This window comes from Eleutherodactylus coqui, chromosome 1, assembly GCF_035609145.1.
Source record: "Eleutherodactylus coqui strain aEleCoq1 chromosome 1, aEleCoq1.hap1, whole genome shotgun sequence".
Classification (NCBI taxonomy): Eukaryota; Metazoa; Chordata; class Amphibia; order Anura; family Eleutherodactylidae; genus Eleutherodactylus; species Eleutherodactylus coqui.
Window position 1 is genome coordinate 333978348 of NC_089837.1, and position 19693 is coordinate 333998040.

General features: G+C 41.2%; 1 protein-coding gene across 5 annotated transcripts in view; it reads left to right on the plus strand.

The window, feature by feature from the left end:
- BEND2 (BEN domain containing 2) overlaps positions 1-19187 on the plus strand; it is a 58617-nt gene extending 39430 nt beyond the window's left edge. For all 5 annotated transcript variants that reach the window (XM_066575691.1, XM_066575685.1, XM_066575708.1 and 2 more), the window contains 3 exons: positions 8466-8694; positions 9286-9489; positions 11322-19187. In XM_066575691.1, the coding sequence (XP_066431788.1) occupies positions 8466-8694; positions 9286-9489; positions 11322-11491 (603 nt within the window). In that variant the 3' untranslated portion in view covers positions 11492-19187. The remainder of the gene's footprint in view (positions 1-8465; positions 8695-9285; positions 9490-11321) is intronic.
- Positions 19188-19693: the final 506 nt, after the last annotated feature.

Consider the following 19693-nt stretch of genomic DNA (forward strand, 5'->3'; position numbering starts at 1 on the left):
TATAGGCCTAGCCATGTGTCCTTTAAGTAGATTAGGGCCACAATGGGTATGGTTCTGTACACGGGACAAACAGGGGTATCCATTTTGGGGTGAAAGTCTTCATTCCTATGTGTGCTGTACAAAAAAAACTGTTTTTAAGTTGATACATCTGCCAAAAAACTGAAAATTGTAATTTTTTTTCCTTTTGCTTTGCTTCAATTCATTCAAAAACTGTGGGGTCAAAATGGGTAGTACACCCCTAGATAAATTCGTTAAGGGGTGTAGTTTTCAAAATGGGGTCACTTGTGGGGGTTCTCTTTGGTTTTGGCCGCTCAAGAGCTCTACAAATGTGCCATGGGGCCTAAAACGCCCTCAAGCTAAATTTATGTTCTGAAAGACACCGACTACTCCTTTTGTTTTGGGCCCCATTGTGCATCCAGACATAAGATTAGGGCCACAATGGGTATATTTCTGAGCACGGTAGAAACGGGGGTATCCATTTTGGGGTGTAAATCCTCATTTTCATGGGCTTTATAGGAAAAAAAATGTCTTTAAAATGACATATTTGCAAAAATATGAAATTTTATTTTTTCTCCTCTAAATTGAATTAATTCCTGAAAAAAAAACTGGTGGGGTCAAAATACTCATGACACCCCTCAGTGAATACATTAAGGGGTGTTGTTTTTAAAATGGGGTCATTTGTGGGGGTATCTATTATTCTGACATTTATGAGCCTTTGCAAACTTGGCTTGGTGCAGGAAAACAAAGTGCTCCTCAAAATGCTGAAAAGTAATGTTAAATTTGTACGTCCTCTAAATGGTTAAAAAAAACACAAGTTTTTGGCCGCCTGCACACGGGCGGAAATCCCGCGGCGGTATTTCCCACGGGATTTCCGCCAATGAAAGTTTGCATAGGAGTGCATTACAATACGCACTCCTATGCAGACGGCCGCGGTTTGGCCGCGCGAAATCTCGCGCGGCAAACAAACCGCGGCATGTCCTATTTTTGTGCGGGGCACGCACTCACCCGGCCGCCGCAGCCGGCACATGAAAGAGCTGGGGCCGCCAGGCGCGGGTGAGTACGCGCTCGTCCCTGCAGGCTCTCGGGTCAGGTCCCGCGGCGAGAATTCTCGCTGCCGGATCCGACCCGCTCGTCTGCAGGCGGCCTTTCAAGTGTGCATTCAGAATAAAGTAAACAGATGGAAATATATATCTTATCAAAAATTTGTACAGTATGTTTAGACATATTTGAGATATTACGGTTGAAAGTGTGAAAAAATGACGATTTTTTTTTCAAAATTTTTCCAATATTGGTACTTTTAATAAATATACACAAATTATATTGGTCTCTTTTTACAACCAAAATGAAGTACAACATGTGGTGAAAAAACATTGTCAGAATCACTTGGATATGTAAAGCCTTTACGGAGTTATGCTACGTTGAACGACGCATGTCAGATTTCCAAAATTTGGCTCCGTCACTAAGGCGCAAACAGGCTTCTTCACTAAGGGATTAATACCACACATGTTGATGGCCCTTATACACCTAGAAATACAGAAAAATATGGCCTATAGAGTGTATTCCGCTGAGAACACCGAAAGTGAGTCCAAATATCGTCTTCTACCAACTTTGAAGAACCCCTGAGAAGACATCCCAGAACTGACAGTGTAGCAGTCCATGAGTCTTCTGACCACATATGGTTTACCCCCTAGAATTATCTAGAAATGTTCTTGAAAATTTGAAAAAAATTGCTGCTAAACGTATAAGCCTTCTAGCATCCTAAAAATAAATTTATGCAAATAAGGAAGATGGAACAATAATTCTGTAGCACCATCTATAGGATGGCAGCATTCCTGCAAATCAATGTCAGACCCTTTATACAGGTCTTTATAACAATGATTGGGAATTGACCAAAAGCCAGAAAACCATATACAGTGTCACATTACAGCCAGTACAATGTGAAGTGTCTGTCAGCACACCTTTGCTACTGTGGATTCTATCTTGATTAGCTACTGTTTATCTCCTGATCTTACTATTTAGGTTATTTAGTCCTGCAGCTGTTAGCTAAGGTAGTTGCTGATGATTGACAGTTCTGTCAGCTTCTCCCTTTTCCCTATATAACCTAGCTCTTCCTGTCTGGGAGTTGCTGATTATTTTCAGTGTTCCCTGATCAAGTCAGTTTGCTCAGTGCTCCTGTATGTCTGGCTTCTGTGTTCGGGTTTGTTCTCTATTGTATCTGCCTGTCTTGTATTCTGTTGTTCTTGTCTTTTAGTTTTTGTCAGTTTCTGTTTGTTCCCTGGTTTTCTGTACTCTGGTTCCCCTTGGACCCCAGACCTGTCCTCGTGGAAGTAGTGCGGTTGTCCCTTTCGGGATGGGTGCTCTGCTGCGAGGTAGGTTCTGTCTGATGGATTCAGAGTGCCCCACTCTGATCATTACCTCACATTTCTGCCACTCCCGCGTCTAGCCACCCGTGTAGCAAGCTATCATGTCAGTCCTGACTGCTCAAGTATCTATAGGGTTTTGTTTGCAATCCAGGACAAATGTAACACACATACAGCTGTTTTGGGGGGTTTGCCCCTCATCTGTGTCTAAAACAAATTGTGCCAGCTTAAATTAGACAATGTAAATGTTAATTAATAAGTAATTTGTGTGGTATGATCAGCTGTCCTACAAGCAGAGAAATTTAATTTGAAAAAAAAATTTTCCCAAATTTTCTATAAATTTTTTTTAAATAAAACAATTGACTAAAATTTTCCAATAAGATGATGTACAAAGCGGACGATTTATAAAATCTTCAATTTTCTGACATAAATCGTCATATGAAAAGGGGCATGGTTTTGTGGAATGGGGTGTTGCCTGAATGCAGCATAGCATGCAAAAAATTAAGCCAAAATCTGGCGTAAATTGAGCAATCTAATTGGTGGTATACTAATGATTAGAGATGAGCGAGCACCAAAATGCTCGAGTGCTCGTTACTCGAGTCGAACGTCCCGCGATGCTCGAGGGTTCGTTTCGAGTAACGAACCCCATTAAAGTCAATGGGCGACTCAAGCATTTTTGTATATCGCCGATGCTCGCTAAGGTTTTCATTTGTGAAAATCTGGGAAATTCACGAAAGTGATGGGAACGACACAAAAAACGGATAGGGCAGGCGAGAAGCTACATGTTGGGCTGCATCTCAAGTTCCCAAGTCCCACTATTAAGCCACAATAGCTGCAAGAGTGCCCCCCCCCCCCCCCCCCCTGCACTGTCAGCAAAAAGATTGCTCTCCTCTGCCACAGCTGTAACAGCTGTGGCAGAGAAGAACGATGTTAGCCCATTGAATTCAATGGAGCCGGCAATACAGCCGGCTCCATTGAAAGCAATGGGCTGCCGGCGAGCGCGGGATGAATTTTCGGGAAGGGCTTAAAAATATAAGCCCTTACCTGAAAATCATCCTAAAATGTGTAAAAATAAAAAATAAATGTATACTCACCTTTCCGCTGCAGCTGGAGTTCAGCCGCGTCTGGCCGGCAGTTCTCCTGAACTGCTCTCTGTCGTATTCAGCAGCCGGGGATTTAAAATTCCCGCCTGCTGAATGAGCTGCCTCTGATCACAGGTGATCTGGTCACAGCCTCACCAATTAGAGGCAGCTCTCACTCACACCCATTCATGAATGGGTGAGTGCTGCCTCTGATTGACAGCTGAGAGCTGCCCCTGATTGGTCCCTGCGCTGAGCCAATCAGAGGCAGCACTCACCCATTCATGAATGGGTGTGAGTGAGAGCTGCCTCTGATTGATGAGGCTGTGACCAATCAGAGGCAGCTCATTCAGCAGGCGGGGATTTTAAATCCCCGGCTGCTGAATACTACAGAGAGCAGTTCAGGAGAACTGCCAGCCAGACGCGGCTGAACTCCGGCTGCAGCGGAAAGGTGAGTACACATTTTAGGATGATTTTCAGGTAAGGGCTTATATTTTTAAGCCCTTCCCGAAAATTCATCCCGCGCTCGCCGGCAGCCCATTGCTTTCAATGGAGCCGGCTCCATTGAATTCATTGGGCTAACATCGTTCTTCTCTGCCACAGCTGTTACAGCTGTGGCAGAGGAGAACGATCTTTATGCTGACAGTGCGGGGGTGGGGGGGGTGGGGGGTCTCGCTCTCGCGCTCGCCGGCAGCCCATTGCTTTCAATGGAGCCTGCTGTATTGCCGGCTCCATTGAATTCAATGGGCTAACATCGTTCTTCTCTGCCACAGCTATGGCAGAGGAGAACGATCTTTATGCTGATATATATATATATATAATTTTTTTTTTTTACACATTTTAGGATGATTTTCAGGTAAGGGCTTATATTTTTAAGCCCTTCCCGAAAATTCATCCTGAGATCGCCGTCAGCCCATTGCTTTCAATGGAGCCGGCTGTATTGCCGGCTCCATTGAATTCAATGGTCAGTGCTCGTTTAATCGAGACGAGTACCGCGTGGTGCTCGTCTCGAGTAACGAGCATCTCGAGCACCCTAATCCTCGAACGAGCATCAAGCTCAGACGAGAATGCTCGCTCATCTCTAGTAATAATCTTTATTTATATAGCGCCAAACATTCTGCAGCGCTTACATAGACAGGGGGACACAGAGACAAAAAACAGTTATATAGTAATCAGTTGATGGAAGCAGTAGGGGTGAGGGTCCAGCTCCAATGAGTTTACATACTTTAAATAATGGGGGGATACAGAAGGTAAAGGGGCTGGAGATATGCATGGTATGGTGAGGTGGAGAGTGAGGGATGCTATACACATAAGCAATGGTCAGACGTGTTGCGGCTGAGTCTGTGTGACTGCAGGGGGGGGGCGGTTGATGGCGGCTATCAGGGGTTGTAGTCAGTAGGACAGGGAGCACGTTATCAGGCAGAGTACCGAGGGGTTTGGTTTAGGGGATATGGTATGCCTCCCTGAAGAGGTGAGTTTTTAGAGCACGCCTGATGTTTTGTGAATCGGGGATTGCACGGATAGTTTTAGGTAGCGCATTCCAGAGGACTGGTCCTGCTCTGGAGAAGTCTTGGAGGCGGGAATGAGAGGTTTGAATTAGTGTGGCACTCAGTCTGATTTTGTTAGTAGAGCCTAGGGCCTGGGCTGGGTGACAGATTGAGATGAGGGAGGCAATATAGGCCAGTGCTGCGCTATAGAGAGCTTTATGGATGAAGGTAGTGAGTTTAAATTGAATTCTATATTTAACGGGCAGCCAGTGCAGTGACCGGCACAGGGCAGAGGCGTCCGAGTAGCAGCTGGACAGGAAGATAAGCCTGGCCTATAACGTTAGACTAGACAGTGTGAAGATGCTGCAGATTTATTATCATCTAGCATGAGTGACTGTGCCCACGGCCAGATTTATGGCATAAATCCATGGCGGAATAACGCAGCTATTAGGTTCTTTTGAACCTAATTGCTCAGTCCTCACATGCTGGATTCTGCCACGGATTTACGCTGTGGGAAAAAATCTCGGTATATTGTATTTACTGCGTTTTTCAGCTGCGGGAGGTCTCCACCAATATAGTGTTAATGGAGACTGCGGAAAAACACTGTAAAAAGTGTGTTTTTCTGCGTTCGCCGGCGGGGACTTTTTTGTTTATCCCCGCGGTGTAAAAACCGCAGGCATATCCCGCTTCGTATGTGGGCAGGAGGCCTAAATCTGCAATCTTTAAGATTCTGTCTAGTCCTTGTTTCCATTGTCTTTTAATAGATTTACTGCAATACGTCATAAATAAACAATCTCAAAATCAATTGGATAAGTAAAATAATGTTAAAGCTACTAGCACATACAGTGACGCCGTTCAGAATAATATGACTGAATCACCTTTTTTATTTGTGTTTGTTTTTACAAATTAAAACCAGATACCGATTGATGCCTGTTTGTTAGTCCTTTTTATGTCGAGAGTACTTCTTTTTTTTCTTTAAATTCTATTTTCTCTATGTAATTATGGGCCCGGCCATTTTACCACAGCTGCAGTAGATGGCATTCAGAGATCTATTCTTTTCTAGAACTACATACACCTTAAGAACTCATGACTCATTGCATTTTATGGGAGAGTGCTCTAGGCATACTCTGAGACCTGTTCAGAGGTCATTGTATAGGGAAGAGAGGAGGTGAGCTGTGACAATCGCCGATTCTGAATGATAAATCTCATGTTCTATATAGGTCTTACCTCTCATTTTAGTCTTGTCTGTGCTGATAATAAATTAGTTTATGAAAAGTGATCTCTACAGAACAGGAAATGTTGGCTTATTATGAGGAGGCAGGAGATTTCATGATTTTTTGTTTTTTTTTGTTTTTTTTTCTTTGTAACAGTGACTTGGAAAATAAAACAAAATCACCAAAAATTCTTAAAATGCTGTACAATATAAAGATGTGATTTAAATAGTAGGTCTTTTCTGATGACACATTGCCTTTGATATCCAGCTACATTTTTCCATTCACCCATGACTGCACCATGAGAGAGTATCCAACCCCAAGGGCAGGAAACTCGTCTCTTCATCGCATCGGTGGATTCCTGTCCTTCAAGGAAGGCCTATTGTACCTGCATGGCAGGGTGAAGAGAAGATGCCTGGAGTGGAAGCAGCATCCTTGCACAGATGTTCCCAGAGTGTAGGGGCATCAGTTGGGAAGGGCAGATCGTTGACTACCTTGTAAGCTGCCTCTGGATCCCAGTGAGGTGAAGGAGATGTATGGCCGGGCTTCCTTGTCGTTCCGGGGGTGATGCGAAAGTCCCTCACAGTCCTATGTGCAAACCACTGATGTGATGGAGAGGCTCCACCTTTTTTATAGACAGGTTTCCTGTCCTTGGGGTGGATTCTCTCTCTCTCACTCTCTCTGTCTCTCTTGCCCAAAGCAACCAATCACAACGCAACTATCATTTAACCTCAGAAGTATAAGAAATGGCAACCAATTACAGCAGAGCTTTCATTTTACCTCAGCTATGTAAGAAATGAAAGTTGGGCCCTAAAAACCAATCACAGTGCAGCTTTTATCTTAACTCAGCAGTATAAGAAATAGCAACCAAGGACAGCGGAGCTTTCATTTTACCTCAGCAGTATAAGAAATGAAAGCTGAACTGCGATTGGTTCTTATTGGCAACAAAAATTACAGGGGAAGTCGGTGAGTCTTGGATTTTTAATTACGCCAGTATTCGTCGTCTGGTGCTGAAGAACGCTTATCCAAAATTTCACTCAAATTGGACCAGAACTGTGGATTTGTATATGACACAAACAAACATTTAGCATTTTTTATATTGCCTTTGCATTTTTCAGCAGCCATGTAGTTTTTATTTTTTTTCACATTCGCTACTGTGTTAGGCCTTCTCTTCTGCAGAAAATTGTATTTTATGAGGGTGTGGTTGGTTAGAATATAAAAAATAAATTACACAATTTGTATCATCTAACCGTTAGATGATACAAATTGTATAATTAATTTTTTTGTGTGCAGCATTCTAGAAAAAAGCAATTTTAGTTTTTGTTTTTTTTTTCTTTTTGTATTTGTTTCACATAAAATAGCCTGTTACATTCTTCAGGTTATTATGGTCATGCTGGTACGTAATAAATGTTGTTAATCAGTGTATGTGCAAAGAGATGCATTTCAACTACACATATAATTTATTATACACACCGCAACAATAATCTGTACAGTACTGCAGAATATTTTAGTACTGTACAAGCAGACATAAATAAACGCAGCATTTATTAATGACCTCTGTGAAAAGAAAGTGTGTTGGCGGTCATTAAGGAGTTAAGAAGGTCCATATTAAGTATCTGATATTGATAGTTCTAGTTGAGGGGAATAAATTATCTAACTGACCAAGGGATTTTGCCTTCTTAAACTTTCAGGTAACTCTTCAGGAATTTACTGTTGGGTGCACATGAAGAACAACAGTATTTTAGGTCATTATATGACTTGATTTTTCAGAAGTTTTTACCTTTGCATGCTTCATCTGTAATTGTCAGCTTTTCCTGGGCTGTTAGGTGGGAACTAGCTGCTGTGATTTCTCCTGTACACTGCTCACAGAAGTGGAGATCCTGCTCCCTATCACTATTTCTTTAAAATAGATAAACAGTAGCAGTATGGAAGACATTCTATAGACATACTGAGCAGTGTAGATGTGATTCCAGTAGCTGTAAGACCGTAAAACACTTACTATTAGCTGCAGCAGCCCTCTGTGTACCTGTCTGCTTCCTTCTCATTCAGCTCCTGCTTTCTCCATTCCCCGTAGACGTCTATGGGCAGCATACAATCTGATCTGTCAGGGAGCTGTTAGTCTATCCTGTCTACCAAGTCGAATTTTGGCTGTTTTTTAGAGTGAGTGAGCAGTTTAGATAGGGGCACAAGGAGCCTGGTAAGTGAAGAAAGAAGCCTTTTTCTGTGATGAGATATATTGCAAAGTTTCTTAGATTTGCCTATACTATTGATTTTATGCAAAGTGTGTGGAAAGCTCATTGACCAATTAACTCTTTATATTTTCTGAAGGTCAATGTCTATCCTAAAGCTACATCTCAAGTTCCAGATGATTCAATTTGCTTGGACTCTGATGATGCGACTGAAGAGGACAATGAGGTGGAAGTTCCTGTTGCTATCCAGGATGTCACACAGACCAGCACCTTATCTGCTAATACTGTGAATAAGCAAAAGGATAACAGGTCAACTGCACCTCAGAAGATTGGAGCGTCTGCAAAACAGAAGGCCTCAGACCCTATAGGTAATGTCCCTGGCTAGTCTGTGTTTAGAGGGAGAATACTTTTTATTGTTTTCCAGAAACATCGCTACTCTTTACACCAAGCAAAACTGTGATATCACATGTGCGCTCTATTCATCTCTATGGCACAGTCAGAGATAGCAGAGCGCAACGCTCGTCTGTGTGTCTGCGCTATTGCATGGAATGGAACCGCTGCTGCTGCGCATGTCCGGCCAGTGCCTCCATTACTCGCTACATAACGGGAATGGGTGCCTGTATCTTGAACTGTAAAATAGGGGGGACACCTTCTCGGGGATTAGTGGGCATCCCATAGAGAAGTTATGTGCATTGCTAAAGGTGCTTTTGCAAAATGTTTGGCACTGTTGAAAAACTGGTGTACAAGCAATAGGACTGTCACTCGCTGCACCCACCATAGGTACATTTTCAGTGGGACATAAACAACACAATCCCCTTTGCTTTGGGAGGGCCTAACTGCTTTTTATGTACATACATAGCTAGTTAGTCCAAAGAAAATATCAATTAACCTATCGTGATAACTTTTAAGTCCTACTATAAGGTAATTTTCTTTATTTTTTTCTCTTTTCCTCCATCTAGAAAATTTTGGTGAACCCTGGAGAAATGTGCAGTTACCCTTCTCAGTCATATATATTGGCAAAGGAAAGTCTCGGCCAGAACTCTCTGCTAGATATTTGATCAGGCATCTCTTCACGGAAGAGGTTCTTGTGAAGAGCAATGTTTATGGAAACGTGGACCGTGGTGTTCTTCCATTAGACTCCAACAGAATTGCTGCTTTAAGAGGTATTGCTTTTTTTATAGTGAAGGATGTTATGCTACTGCAGCTCCAGTAATTGCAAACATGACATAATGGTCAGGCCAGATGTATTTTATGAAGTCCCTGTGTAAATGTTTTTGCAACCTACAAATGTAAAAAGTTGGTTCAGAAGCACGACTTTTCTAAGTGGAAATATGGTGGTAAACAATGCCAGGTCCCACCTCTCATTTAATGCCTATGATATATTCATCTCTGGCACACACTGCATAGGGGAGACTTGGGGCTTATTCACACGAATGTATTTGCACACCAAAATCTTTTTGCGCTCAATACGCAGTGAATAGAACCCAATGATTTCAATGGGTTTGTTCACAAGCGCATATTTTGCTGCACAATCCCATTGGACTAAAAATCATGCAGCATACTCTATTTTCATGCAGGAAAATAGAACATGAAACTAATTAAGCTAATAAGCCATCTCAATGTATAGAACCGTGGCTGCAGTTTTTTGGGGGGTGTTTTGCATGCAATTACAGTAAAAACCACAGTTGCGCACACAAAAATACGCTTACGTGAATCCAGCCTTACTGGCAAATAACAAACACCATGTTCTGCTATTTAGTAAATGTAAAATTGGTGCTTTTGTCTTATACCATCTGTCACAAAAAGACCAAAAATCCCTTTATTAGCCTAAGAAATAGAAAAGTTATAGCGTGTCTGGAAAATGTATGCCCTTGGTCTGCTAATGTACATGTAAGACTAGGGCTACACAGTAACTCAAGTAGCGCAACAAGTTTCAGAGAAGCCTCTCGATGAAAGACAGTTGTGTAATGTACTGCCATGTACCATTTTAAGATGTGCATTTTGGCTGATCACAAGCAAGTCACAGTTTGCTGGCATGGATCGTAATGCAAGTCAAGTAACATGCAACTTTTGTCCAAAAAGTATTTAATTATTCGCAACAGTCATGCCGAAATGAAACGCTAATCATTAGCATGATACTGCCCAACCAAAATCACCATATAGCCTTACATGACAGTTGGCCGAATCACAGAACTCACTATATATAGTGGTGACTTAATAGGGGTGTATCAGAATTGCAAATTATCAGCTAGAGAAAGACTTGCTGATCAGTGGGGGTCTCACTAATGAGACCTCCCTTGATCTCGAGAGTGGGACTGCAGTGTCCTGCTCTGCCTGTCATTGTGGGGGTCGCTTTTACCGCTCACGTCACAGTGAATGGAGCGCTGGCTGAACATGTGCGGTCAGAACTCCATTTATTTCAATGGGGCTGATGGAAATAGTCAAGCAGCACTCGCTTAAGTATCCCCGTAGTCCCATTGAAAGTGAATGGAGCGGTAGTGTGCTTGCATGACCAGCACGCTTTTTTAGTCTCCTTCTCACTGTGAAAGGTGCAGTAACCCTGTAGTGAGGAGGGAGTGGATCTAGAGAACCCTGTTCTTAAGATCGGCGGGGTTCTCCAGCAGTGAGACCCAACCGATCAGCAAGTAATTGCATACCCTGTGGATAGAGGGTAACTGGCAATTGTGGTACAAACCCTTTAAATCTTTACTAATGGCAGATATCAGAGCTTTGTGCGTGTTGAATTCCAACATGCAGGAGATAGGCCACTGCAAAATGTGCCTCGAGGGGTTGTTTTCTCATAATACAAGTATAAATATATTCAATAGTAATAAAAAAACAACTTTGTTATAATATCTTTAGAAATCAAAAAAAGAAAAAGCTGAACATCTGGGAGGAGACAGACTTTGTTTCAGAGGTCAGAGCTGCAGCTGTATAGAAATATGAGTGGCACAGCATTTAAAATAGTCTTACTTTCCATTTTACTTTTTCACAGACTTTCTACAGCAGAATTATCCCGCATTTGATCTGAAGGAAAACGGTCAGGACTGGAAAGCATGTGTGGCTGCCATTAACAGTACTATTCGGAGCCTTCGTCATGACCAGAAAAAGGCTACATTGCAAAGTCGGAAAAGGAACTCTCTTGGCTATGTAAATCAATTTTGACGGTCTGAAGTAACCACCTGATACTGACACTGTCTGCCATGATTTGACTGCTGTCCATCGGGTTCTGGTTGGTGCCGAGATGTGCCTTTTTATCTACTGAATTTTTTTTTCTACTGACGGTTTTATTGACTACTTTGAAATATAGTCCAGTACAAAAATGTGGACACATATTCATGTTTATTTTTAGTATTAAAACGTACGTTTGTGATGGGTATTGTGATTATGAAATTAAGCATTATGGCCATTCCATTGTCGTCGTCGTCCCCCCCCCCCCCCCCCCTCCCCTCTCCAGCTATAGAATTGTCTCAGAGCAAGTTTTGCTTCTTTACATTTCTTTCTGTAGAAGTCATCCCAGAGCCCCACGCATCCTTAACTGGTCACTTGAGACACCTTGTGTTAATATGATCGCCAATGTGATGACTAACATAAAAGCACATCACTTTATTTATCTAAATGCCATTTTTTGTGCTGAAAAATCACAACATGCTGACCACTACGGGTCTCCTGCTCTTCTAATTCGCTGACCACTCCCTGTTATCGATTTACTGGAAATTAATTTCACATGACAAAACGGAGCAGAAAAAGTGATGGAGGGTGTTTGTCTTATGCTGCCCATAGAAGTCTATGGACAGCAGGGATAGAAATTCGCACAGATATTACAGCAGCTGACTGAGAATTTGAGATACAGCCTGCTGAGGTGATAACTGGTGAAAAAAATGCATGAAACAAGTCATAAATTGTGTTCCTTGTGTACACAGATTGGAGTTTTATATATATTTTTTGTTAGATTATGGTTCTGTCATTTTAAGGCAATCTATAATCTCCTTTTTTTATTGCAATTAAAATTGTTTTAGTGAAAAAAAATAATCTTTTGAACAAGAGAGAGTACACCTCCTGTGTGTGAGGGAGAAGGGGGGAAGCTGAAAAGTATTGGTTGTCTGTAGCAACCAACCGGCTCTCTTCTTTCATTCTATGAGCAACATAGATATTTTTGTTACAGAACAGGTTTTATACGTGAAGCCAAGTTTACATATATAATATATTTTACTTCTTGCCACAGTTCACTAACAGCAATATGATTTCATTGTGTAGCTGCTCAAATTAGTGAACCCTTTATTTTGAAAAGGGTCACCAGATATACATATAGTTGCAAAAAAAGTAAGTGAACATTTTGCAATCACCTGGATTTCTGCATCGATTAATATTAAAATATGGAAATATGGTGCTGCTTTCATCATGCTTCACAGTTGGGATGTGGTTTTGATGTTGGTGTGCAGTATTCTTTTTTTTTTTTTTTTTTCTCTCTCTCCAAAGATGTTGATGTGTATTTATGGTATAATGTTCTATGTTTGTCTCATCTTTCCATAGAACATTTTCCAAGAAGCATTGTAGAACATCCAGATGCTCTCCGTCGAATCGGAGATGGCCCACAATGCTTTTGTTGGACTGCAATGACTTTCGTTGTGGTTCCCTTCCATGAACACCATTTTTGTTCAGTATTTTTCTAATAATGCACACATAAACTGAGTCTTCAGTAAGTCTTTTGCTGTTACCCTTGGGTTCTTTCTTATCTCTTTTTCAGGAGTGTTCACCTCTTTCTTGGAGTGATCTTATGAGAATGCCCAGTCCTAGGGAGAATAGCAATAGTCCTGATTTTTTATCAATTGCAGATAATTTAACTAAACATGGATTGATGTACATTCGGGTCTTTAGCAATGCTTTTGCATCCTTTTTAAGTCTCATTTGTCTCTATAAACCGTCTCCTGAGACTTTCTGGAAATTCTTTGCATTGGTTAGTGTGAACCATGCCTCAATCTTTCTTGTGAAAGTCAGAGAAATCAGTAATCAGGCTTTGTATGCCTTTAATTAACGGGCAAAGCACCTGCAAAACCCACACTTCCAATATGATCTCCTTGATGTAAAACACCTTTTGCCAGCCCTTGGAAAAATAATTTACACAGTGGTTAACTTACTTTTTTTGCAAGTAACTGCGGATGCTTACTCAACGAGACAGATTTACTATTGAGATAGTACCAGAAAATAGTCTTGCATGCTTTACACCATATTGATATGTGTTTTAAACCCTTTCTGCAAAGGCATATTTGCTTCTAGACACTGGAGACCCATGGCCTAGGGTGTCTATTTGTGGGGGGTGCAGGGGCAGTCATGGTTGTGTTTTTTTTGTTTTGTTTTTTAAACAACCTATGCCTGTGACTTGTCTTTTGCTGGACAGGGAAGGGGGCACCGCACGAGCCTTGCCGCCCACAGATCAGATATGATTGCTAGATGAAGGGAAGAAGGAACAAAAACAAGTGAACTTCATTGATTGGTGGAGCAGCACACTGCAGCTCCACCAATCAGAGATACAGAGCTCCTTTCACACAGCTTCTTCTGCAGAGGAAACCTATGACTGATGTGGGATTACTGCGTTGCCACCTGGGGGCAGTTATCTTAATTACAAATAGTAACTTTGCTTATTATGTTGATACCTAAACTATATGTTATCAGCTTTAACCAGACTCGGTAGGAGGAGTAAGAACTAAAAGTGCCTTGAACAGTATGAACTCTTAAGCACAGCGCTGACTTTTGGATGCTTTGGTTTCTCCACTTATGTCCAAAAAAGGCATGTGACTTCATGAAAGGAGTGTGGCCTGCTTGTGGACAAAATATGGCATAAACCAAGCCAACTAACAAGTATAAAGTTTGTTGTATAAAGCTTGACTAGACAGTTTAAAAATGCACCAGATTTATCATTAAGCATGAGTCACTGTGATGAATCTGGCACCTTTTAAGACTGCCTAAACTAAAACGTAAAAATCCTTTTTGTGGGTATGGGCGCAGCAGGTAGGACATTTGAGGGAAAGCCTTGTCCGATACTATAACAAAGAGGACTGGATGTGTGATTCACAGAAGTCGTCTGGGGGCTGGGAGCATAACTCCTTCTTGGAAGAATTTGCATCCCAATCGCTGAAGTTCGCAGCACCTGAGAGTCTCCAGTACTGCCATAGGTGCCAACATCGATGCAAACAACTGTTGTAATGAGAGTCAGCCGATGAACTCAACACCACAGATTTGTTTTTGTAATTGTAGAAGCATGAACCTGAATGCGCTGGCTGAATCACCTGTAAATGTTTGCCATCGACCGTACCCTGGCAATTGGGGAGTGTGGCTACCGCTGCTACACTTAGCCATGTCCCCTCAGATGGTGAAGGCATCGCGATGGTCTGCAACGTTTGCCAAATGACATTGCATGATAGTGGATTTACCAACTTGAAATTGGAGATGCAGGGATGCATAGCTTTCTCTTGTTGCAAGAAATCTAAAAAAGAAAAAACCGTTATTGATGTAGTTAGCAATAATAGGAACAAAAAAAAATTTAAATTGCACCTATTCCCAAAACTGCACCTACAATACGAAAAATGGGCCTGAGATGCAGACTTTCCAAAAATTATGCAGCTGCACCATTCCCATTTATGCACATCAATCCTGCTTCCATTTTACACAAAAACGCAAATGTACACTATCAAACGAAAGCTTTCCTTATTAAACAGATCAACGTTTTTGAGAATAACAATGCAGAATGTACGCACGGAAAATGGGCAGAAAGTCCACACAGGAAAAAGCTGTAAATCCACCCCGTGTGAACCCAGCCTTTAGCTCCCTTTACACAGGCTAATTATGTGGGCCAGACTTTTACTACAAATGCTTATTTGCCCAATAATTGGGCTGTGTAAAGAGCGATCAACTGACGAGTGAACAAACACTAGTTTGTTGGCAGATTGTGTCACTTCGATAAGTTGGTTGGCTGCATACATTCTTCATTGTGGAGAGAGTAAATGCTGACCAACATGCAGATTCAGTCAGTGTTCGTTAGCGTGGGCAGATTAAGGCCTCTTTCAGATAGGCTACAAAGTCGCAAGATGTATGTGAAGCCCATGGTCTCCAATGGGTTCGTTCAGGCTACAAAACAATCTCATGTCGAAGAACCTATTAAAAACCATGAGCTTCTCATACATGCCATTTTGTAGCCCATGTAAGAGAGGCCTAACTGCCTGTGTAGAAGGACCTTTAAGCCCCATCTTCACGGAATGACTATGACTTGAACTCCCACGGGAGTGCGAGGATTTGAACAACTCTGAACGATAATGCTCCCATGTAAATGGGCCTTAAAGGGGTTGCCTCACGCCCAAACGGGTTTTTTTTTTTTTCAATAGGCCCCCCGTTCGGCGCGAGACAAACACAAGGGATGGGTTTAAAAAAAAAAACGTTTAGTACTTACCCGAATCCCCGCTCTGCGGCGACTTCTTACTTACCTTACCAAGATGGCCGCCGGGATCTTCACCCACGATGCACCGCGGGTCTTCTCCCATGGTGCACCGTGGGCTCTGTGCGGTCCATTGCCGATTCCAGCCTCCTGATTGGCTGCAATCGGCACACGTGACAGGGTGGAGCTACGAGGACCAGCTCTCCGGCACGAGCGGCCCCATTCACCACGGAGAAGACCGCACAGCGCAAGCGCGTCTAAAATCGCCAGAAGACGGCGAATTTAGACGGATCTATGGCGACGGGGACGCTAGCAACGGAGCAGGTAAGTGAATAACTTCTGTATGGCTCATAATTAATGCACGATGTATATTACAAAGTGCATTAATATGGCCATACAGAAGTATATAACCCCACTTAATTTCATGAGACAACCCCTTTAAGTTTGAATTGCCAAACTTTTAGACAGTATTATTAAATCTTTCCCATTGTGCTTAATAAAAGACAAAGGTTTGGTACAGTGTTAGCCAGCAGAGTGATTGTTCCCAGCAAGAGAAACCAAGTAATCTTGTAGATATGATACCTTTTAATGGCTAACAAAAATACATGATGTTATAGCGAGCTTGCGAACCTCCTGGGTTCTTGTTCAAGCTAAAATCTGATTTTTAGCTACTGGTTTTAGAAGGATCAATAGAAGACCCGAAAGCTCGCTATAACATCATGTATTTTTGTTAGCCATTAAAAGGTATCACATCTACAAGATTACTTGGTTTCTCTTACTGAGAACAATCACACATTGATAAAAGACATGAGCGGTAGATCTGTTTGTGTGTTATCAGTTTACTTAGATTAAACCTCTCTAAAATTGTAACGTGGATAACAATTGGGCCAACTAGTAATCAATGCAGAAATCCAGGTAATTTCAAAGGGTTCATTTACTTTTTCTTGCAGCTGTATGCCATTTTGTTTCATGTGCTGAAAGCCTAGTATACATATGTCTTAAAAAGAAAAATATTGCACTCACTGCAGGACAAAGCTTCTGTTCATGGGTTTAAACTGTGTGCTATTGCCTTTATTGGGATACTGAACAACCAGCAGGTATTTATCTTGTATCATTTAAGGCTGTACTATTTGATGGCAAACCGGCATATTCATATTCATGATGGAACGGATAACAGGTGATTCCTCAACTCTTTTCGGTATCTTATTAACAGGAAGAACAGCTGCTGGGCAAGGGCCATCCAAATTTGCTAGCCCTTTTTACTTTTTGTATTCAAGCACAAATGTCTGTCTTTAAAGGGGTTATTCCACCATAACAACTTATAACCAATCTTGTGAATAGGAGATAAGTGTTCGATTGCTGGAGTTCCCACCTCTGGGACCCCCACTGCAAACCAGGTCTTAAGTATTCCCATATGAATAGAGGTGCCATCAGGTGTGCAGGACTGCTCCATTCAGCTCTGCGGGACTACCAGAGAGCCAAGTACAACACTTGACTATCTTTGGCTGTCCCCTAGAGATGAAGCAAGTGGTACAGTGTGACTGTGCCTCCTTTCACTTGGGACCCCTGCTCTCATGGTCGGAGGAGCACAAGCACTGATAATATATACGATTTTAATTTTGTATAATGCAATTGGGACTATATACTGTAGGTGCAATTATCGAAATAATGACTCTTATTGTTTTTTTTCTGTAAAACCTTCTGTATTGCAAGAAATGCTACTACTGCTCCAGAGAGATTTATGTCATCTTTGTAGAATGATGTTACTTGCAGGAAATTTTTAATGACCTTTTTAAATGAAAATACCTTAAATATATGTTCCTCAATTGTGTGAACTTTTGCAAACCATGCTTGGGAGTAATGCGCATAGCAGCCAGTCTGGATGTTGTCTGCACTAGTTTACAGAAATGAGTGGTGGTGTTGTCACATATGTCCAGATACAAGGATTAGAACACAGTATGAAAATACTTATTGGAATGTTCTAAATTCCCGTAGTGTTTGCGTTTTACATTGTATTTTTTTTTATAATGGATTTTAGTCCAAAGGCTATTTAAAGGAAACTTTTATATTTGATGACATGTTGTATATGTGTAAGCACCTCGTAAGCAAATTCTAGTGCTGTATGTACTATTTCTAGAACACTGCAGGGATTTTTCAGACATTTTGTTATAATCTAAATTGCAAAACACCAATAATGTGATTATGTAACAAATGTGAATTTTTTTTTAACCATGTTTTTAAACTAAATGCATGATGAAATGAGAAAAAATTATATATTTTCGTAAGGCCAATAAGATTGCTCAAAGACCCTGTTCTCACAATTAAAATGCAAGTCAACGTTCCATTCTATATCGCCTAACCGAAAACGGATCCTAGGAGAATGATCAATCATTTGCAAACCTTTCCAGTTGTCCTTGTTCCCTCTACTGAAATCTTGTTTAAAAAGATAGATTGAAATGGAACACCTTAGGGCTCATTCACATGAGCGTAAATACACAGCATAATCCGCAGTGAATAGAACCCATTGGTTTCAATGGGTTCATTGACAGCTGTGTATTTTTCATGCAGCTTTCAGTCGCATGAAAAAATGCAGCATGTCCTATCTTGGTGCAAATTATGCATGGCAATAGCCCATTGAATTCCACTGGCATGCGTAAATATGTAGGAAACCCACTGATTTAGTGCTGTTTTACGCAGAAGGGAACTGCAGATGGGCAGAGAAACGTAGGAAAATAGTGTATTTCGGCCCATGAATATGCTTTGTATTCATGCACAGAAATACACAATACACCCATGGGAACAAGCCATTCTACATCATGCCTTTATTAAACCTATTGGTGTGCTGCAGCGTGGGCAGATAGGTGTGTTTTTGGTAACACCGCACATTTCTCCCTTTTTTTTCCCAGCAAAAAAAAAAAAATTGAACAGATCATTGGGGGTTTTGAAGTGCAACATAAGTGGTGCACTTTGTTTTGCTGTCTGTAGATTTTTGTGGCAGTGCTCCCCACTTTTGGTGCATATTTCAGTCCATGGCACTTTTTTTTTTTTTTTTTTTTAATTTATTTTCAAAGTGCAGCTTACTTTCTATGGCTTTTTTGGGGAGAGGTGGAGAGGTTATCAGCATTTTTCCATAGGCTTCTCTTAAGGGCTCCTTCACACTGGTGATTGCGATTTTGCTGCGAGAAAATAGCAGCTAAATCGAGTCTCTGTTCCCGCGATTTTTTTTCCACCCGAGAATAATCTGCATTCACATCGCTGCCACCTGTGACTCTCTCAATAGAAGTTTCTAATGTTAAATATGCATCACACAAAAATCGCAAGATCATCCTTTGCAATGCAATAAAAAGGAGGCTTCATAGGGAAATATGCGAGATTAGAAAAAAAAATAAAAAGCAAAACACAATAAGATAGGGCATGCTGCGATTACATTTTTTTTTTTTTTTTTTTTTTATCACTCCACATCGCATGAGTGAAAACACATATTGGAATGAAACCATTGAAAATCATTTGGTTTCCTAATTCTGCGTTTCCACTCACTCTTTCTTGCCCTTTGAAGAAAATAAATTGCATCTGTATAAACAAAAAGGCCTGTATCTTTGTTAAAAAATGCCATCAATTTTATGGGTTTTTATTTAAAGTGTGTGACTGAAGCCAAAGCAGTCTTTAACGCAGTTCAAGACACTTTTTTTTTTTTTTTTTTTCTTTTCTTTTTAACCAAAGCTGGAAGTGGATCCGGCAAAAAAGATCATTTATATTTTTAAGTCCCTTTGAATCGCCTTCTGGCTTTGGCACCAAAAAGCTTAAAAGCTAAAGTCCATGTTATTATTGAAAATGCCACATTCAGAAAGGCAAACATGAAGTTAGTGACTTAAAACTTTTGAAACGTAGTGGGAAAAAATCTGCCCGTAAATCGGAGAATGCTGTTGATTTCTAAATCT